Source organism: Chaetura pelagica, unplaced genomic scaffold (genome assembly GCF_000747805.2).
Source record: "Chaetura pelagica isolate M959 unplaced genomic scaffold, ChaPel_1.0 scaffold74, whole genome shotgun sequence".
NCBI classification, from domain to species: domain Eukaryota; kingdom Metazoa; phylum Chordata; class Aves; order Apodiformes; family Apodidae; genus Chaetura; species Chaetura pelagica.
Genome location: NW_009952982.1, coordinates 1,131,862 through 1,137,952, shown reverse-complemented (window position 1 = coordinate 1,137,952; position 6,091 = coordinate 1,131,862). Strand labels below are relative to the sequence as shown.

The window sequence follows — 6,091 nt, the reverse complement described above, 5'->3', positions numbered from 1 at the left end:
GGAATGCACCCCTGAGCCAGGTGCAGGGGGGAGAAGGCTGCTGGAAGACATCTCCAGACTCAGGGAGATGGGTGCACCAACAAGGGCATGAGGTACCACATGAGGTCCTGCTGCCCCAGTACTCTAACTCCAGCAGCTTTCATGAGCACACCCGGCAAAAAGGGAGTCTAGCACAAACCTACATTGATACATCACGAAATTACTCCCCCAGAAATCTGCAGCCAGGAGCTTCCTACACCACAAGTGTTCTTTTCAGTCTGGCCTTTCAAGAACAGGCTTAATGCCACATTTTTCCTAGCAGTTTAAAAGCAAGTTTATTTCAGCACTAAGTTGTCAAGGGATTAAAAAAAAATAATAATTAATGCACATTAAAAGTTGTTGTGTAACTTGAGGTTATTTTGGCACCTCACTGCCCTGGTTGGGAGATCTATAGCAGACTCCTACAGCAATATCAGCCTTCTTGGCCTTGCCCCTAACCCTTATCCATATACACTCAACATTGTCATCATGTCAAACAGGTCTAGAAGACTTTTGCAGCTCTAAGTCAGAAAAGCAGCATCCTTAGGGATGCTGGCCTAAGAGCACAGCATACTACAAATGTATAGCAGATAGCCTGGCTTGTGCAAAAAGGATTGCTGAACCAAGATCTTTGTGGTTCACCATGAAAAAACAGCCCCCAGCCTTACACTGAGCCTAACTGTCTCAGATGTGCTTTACACCATGTAACACCTTGACTATTGCGATTACATATCCAGAAATGAAAACACACAGACATGCCAGGCAACTTGAACCTTCCCCTAGCTCTGGGTTATTTTGTTGTTCACACCTAGGCTTTGACTGCGGTTGTGAAATAGGTGGCCTGGCTTTTTGATGTGCCAGCAGATACGTATTCAGAGTGGTTGGGGTTCGAAGGGACCTCTGAAGATCATTTAGTCCAATTCCCCTGCTCGAGCAGGTACTCTTTTTTGCCCTGTTTTGTACCCTGTTTTGCCCTGGGAAGGACACGTGTTCGGATTTCAGCACTGCTAATCCTGCCCCGTTTTACAAAGACAGCTGGGGAGGAGGGGCCAGAAGTATCTCAAGGGAGACACCTGCAGACTGCAACCAGCTTGGAAAGAGAGACAGGGAGAAAGGCAGACTCTTAGGGGGCACACAGCTTTGTGACTCAATGAAATGGCCCCTCGACATCACTCCTATTTGCCACATGGGAAAACATCCTGTGGACTGCCCAAGGCAAGTCAGCACATAACAACTGCAGCATGGCCAGGCATAACCCCTCTGGCAAGTTACATACTTGGTCCCCAGGCCTGAGATTTTCCTAGCATGGAGGAAAAGGATTCCATGATAAGCAACTGCCCTGCAGTTTTTAAGGGTCCTTATCCTCACTGGTAATGTCATGGCCTTTTCCATCACTCCCTGCTCCCTGTGCACTAAGGTGGCAACATGAACCATACCTTCCAGGTAGATCCCAGGTTCATAGCCTATACTAGCCGTAGTCAACCTGCATGGTGTTTTCCTTCCCATCTCATTTTGCAGTGACATTTCCAATTAGAATCAATTTAAATCATCTATGACAGTAGTATCAAGTCTCTGCCTCTCTGTCCAGCTCACATAGGCTATCCTCATGTGTACAACTGAACACATTTCATTGATACAAGCCCCCCCAAGAATGAGATGAGTGATCCTAAGTCCACATGCTGCCTAGTTCTTGTCACCTAACTGTGGCCCAACCTTTCTTTTCTGTAAAAGAGTTAAAAATGCTTTGTTTCGGGACACAAAGGTTCCCTGCTACCTGAATGGTTTCATGCTCCTGCTCCAGGTCACTGTAGCGCAAGTCCCACCAGTACATATGTTCTAGCACAGAGTGGCTTGCTCTTGGCAAAACTCTCTGAATGAAGCACAGCACATGATTCACATCATATATGGATCAGTTAGGAACTCAGAAGTTCAGCTGGAAGAGGTCTGGGTGAAAACCTCAGCTGCTTGCAGAACCAGCTGCTTACCATTCACCCAAACAACTGCCCAAAGCCTGCCTCAGCACTGAGAGGCAGACACGCACGTTTGTCTTGTGAGGAAGTCTTTACTCTCATGGTGCAGAACATCTACTGACAGGCATACCATGTTTTAATGGCTGAAACATCAGAGCAGTGACTGGTCTCACAAAATGCTAAATACTTTGGTCTGATTTCTTCTTCCACAGGACACCCTCTCAGTAGCAGTACAACATGTGGCAGCTTGGCGCCCTTGTGTCTTCCCTCACTTTGTAGGTGGTGGCAAAGATCTAGCTGTGCTCCTGTCTGCTGCAATATGCCAGAGCCCACTGTGTTGTCTGCTGCAGGGATCAGACCCACCACGTGGTAAAAGCAAGGAGTAAGGAGCATATTCTTGCCTCCCACTATCTGAGTAGAGCACAGAAGACACTATGTGAAGAGACAAAATCACAAATATTTGCAAGCTGGTGAGTCACACATACATGTTAGCTGCTACTTTAAAAGAGTCTAGAACAAACAAAAAGAAAAAAATAAGTACATGAAAAAATAGATCTTTAGCCTGTGTTAGTCCACAACCTCCACCAAAGTTTCTGAGCCACTGATCTGCAGCAGCCAAAACTGACATGGTATGTTATGGGAACTTATTAAACCAAATAATCAATGCAGAGCTTAGCATTTTCAGTGAGGCTCCTCACCACCACTGCTGATGGGTAGAGTCAGGATCATACCCCTAGCAGGACTAGGGACAGTGCCCTTCACTGGTTGTGTCTGGAGAAAGGTCTCAGCCTGAAGGGAGACACAAGTGTTCTCCAAATTGCAAGGGAAATATCTTGATGAAAAGAACATTAAATATTCAGGGTCCAGCCCCTCCCAACTGTTCAGCTAGCATCTTTTACTTACATGTAATTCACATGAACCAATCCCCACTTGCAAGCTAAACAGATAATGATATTCCTTCAGCATTTATTTTTCAGGTCAGCTGCTGGGCAGTGCTGCAGGTACCCTTAGTCAATTCAGATTCACTACCTCTCTATGACTATTTTAAAGCTACAAAATGACAAGACAAATGCTCAGTATGTGGGCTACAGAACTTGTGTTGCCATCTATTCAAGCCAGAAGGAGCGTAACTTCATCCAATAGGATGCTGAGGACAAGGGTCCTCCCAGCAGCTGTTTGAGCAGTGATCAGTGCCACTGAGTTCTTCTCAAATATTTTGCCTACAAATTATGGATATGCTGACCTTGGCTTAGAGCTGACACTATTTTTAGAAGCTTGAATAAAGAGCAGTCATTCAGTGGAGTGCTTTTCACTTTCCATTTTAGACCCTACATCCTTAGCCTGAAAGTAATCACCAGACGAGCTGTTCAAGGTCAACTCGTATTTCAGTCAGCACATCACCCCATTTCACCTCTACCCTGACGTCTCACTAGACTTGTCCCAGGAGATGGTGCCCTTTAAGTTGAATCAAAAGGTCTGCACTCACTACTCACCCGTCTTTGGAGAGGTGATGCCGGAAGAAGTCATTGGCTGCCAGTTTGATAGCCTTTTCTGGTGTCACTAGAGTCAGGTTGACTGCAGCCCCTGGAAAAAGGAGAGAAAAAGTCTATTGGAGAGTAAGAATAAAGGAACCATTAACTGGATCTTTCAGGAATGTGTTGTAACTCCTGCTCAAAACCCGTTACTGATGAAGAAGAGCTCCCAATACACTAACAGGGTTTAGAAATACAAAACATGACTGGAAATCAGTAAGATTTCTGCCTCCCAACACCTTTAATTTTTGAAAACATGCCAACGTGTTTATACTCTATTTGCATTATGTTTTTTGTAATTTCTTTTGCTTCACTGCTACCTCCCACCATTAATACATGCATCCTCTTCTCTCATCCAAGGATGCATTCCTATGAATCCAGAAGGAGGCAGATCAGACTTTCAAGAAAGGAGTACAAGTTGAATTAATAATCAGACTCTGTTCCTTTGCAAATACTTTGTGATGCTGAGAAGCAAAAGCCACCCACCTCACCTTCTTGCTAATGTCTCTGCTCTACCACTACCAAAAGCAGAGCAGCTTGCTCACCAGGCAGCCCACAAATGGCAGAACTATTGAAAGACCTGGAGGCTGGCTGAACTCAACTGGCTCTTCTGCACAGAGGTCAGTCAGGCTCTAGACCAACCCTTGGGGTTAAGTGGCTTCCCCTGTATATCACCACTGGGTGTCACTCTCAGAACTGCCACCACTGAAGTGGCTTTTTGTCCACCACAAACTCCAACTTTCAGAAATTTCCCTCCGAGCACCAGGGCAAGGCTTGCTGGGGACCTGGGGTGTAAACAAGCCGCCACCACCCACTGGAGTGCCCTTTTGTCAGGAGCAATGAACAGCAAATCCCTGTATTGTGCCTGACACAATGGAAGTTCTGCATGGCCTAGCTGGCTGCTGTGGCCATAGACACCAGAATTACTGGAACACAGCATCAGGGAGGCAGCTTTCAATCTGCCCTGGTGGAAATGGAGTGGGGGAAGGGCAAGTCCCTTCTAAGCCTACTGTATTTTGCACAATTAGATTAAAGTCCTAGAATATTATCCTCCCTTTAAATCATATGCCTTAAAATGTCCTTTTGTGGATGACCACAAGCTCTTCCTGCCAGCACTGAAGCATACTGAGATCCAAGCCCTCCAGAGAAGTTTCCTTGAGATTTGCTAATGGCCTATTAATACCTTTGCAAGGACAAGCACATATACTAGGGAATAACTTTTGCATTTAAAGTTCCTGTAGAGACTTGAACAACTTGTCCCAAAGCTCCATTTTCCAAAGAGAAGCAGACAGAGAAGCCTACACTCCCATGAGGCTCCCAAGACCTGGCAGGAGGTTTGAACACAAGTTGACAGAAGCTATAAGGGCTCAACACACCTAAAGAAAGGGAACCCAGTCATCTGTTGCTCAAGATGGACTCTCCTCCCTCCAAAAATTATTAAAGAACTCCTAAATTAGACATGGAAAAGATACAGGTTTAAGGGGAGTTTCCTCAGATTAGGAAGCAAAGTCACAACTAGAACTTCTGGAACCAGTACAACCAGGACCAGGAGATGGGACTCCACATCTTTCACTCAGAGGACACATCTCCAGCATGCGGAAAACTGCAGCAAGAAAACAGACAGTCTTTGCTAGGCAGGGCTGGGCAGCCCAACATTTTTTCCCCCCTTCCAACTGCCATGTTCAGATTTTGCAAAAAAAAGAGTAATGCTGCCTCGTAGCAAGCTAAGCCAATGAATTCATTCCCCACTGGCCATGACATCCAACAAATGCCATCATCTTCTACAGGAACCAAATTAACCAGCCAGGGAGCAAGGCAGCCCTCTCACACTCCTGGCTGTTGTAAACTTTGAAGTGGACCAGTGATTGTGCTGCTACAGTTTGATGTGGTTCTTACAAATCATGTTCTGCTGCCATGGCTCTTGCATGTGATGAGAAGCCACACAAACATGACCCTCACATTCTACCCCTACATTTTAAAGTCCATCATATCAAGATCTACAAAGCAAATCCACAAAGCATTTCCTCAAATGAAGACAATTTCAACCCCACTAGAAATGGCTAGAAAGTAAAACACCTTTACATTACTGACATGCAGCATGAATAACTATTTCCTTGGAAAAAACAAGGAGAGAAAGAAAAAAGAATCAACCTGCTAATCTAACCCCAGTGCAAAGGGTTTACTGAAAGAAAGAAAACAAACTCCAAACCATCAAGCAAGAAAGGTAAGCAAGTAGGATGCTTCCATGTACTGACTACCTCCAGGAAGTGAGAGGCTTTCACAGCAATTTCTCTTTCAATTGCAAATAAAGTAGAGGGTAAAACACACACACACAATACACAGATAAAAATTAATGAACCTGTGGGTTTTCTCCTACATCTTTGGTATTTTCAGTAAAGCTGCTTAGCAGAGAGTGGATAATCCCTGTCCTCAACAATCCGTAAGAGCTTCAGCTCACTGGAGGAGGAGAAATTAGAGACTTCAGCAGCTTGTTGTATGCTTTCCACAGCGTTTTCCACCTTTTTACAAAGTCTCATAGATCTTCAATTCTAGTTATGCAAATTACTCTTT

General features: G+C 44.9%; 1 protein-coding gene across 1 annotated transcript in view; it reads right to left on the bottom strand.

Annotated features, from left to right (window-relative positions):
• Positions 1–6,091, bottom strand: part of SLC25A22 (solute carrier family 25 (mitochondrial carrier: glutamate), member 22) — a 29,928-nt gene that overhangs the window by 12,056 nt on the left and 11,781 nt on the right. The window contains exon 4 of the mRNA XM_009996421.1: positions 3,482–3,572. Coding sequence (XP_009994723.1) covers positions 3,482–3,572 — 91 coding nt within the window. The remainder of the gene's footprint in view (positions 1–3,481; positions 3,573–6,091) is intronic.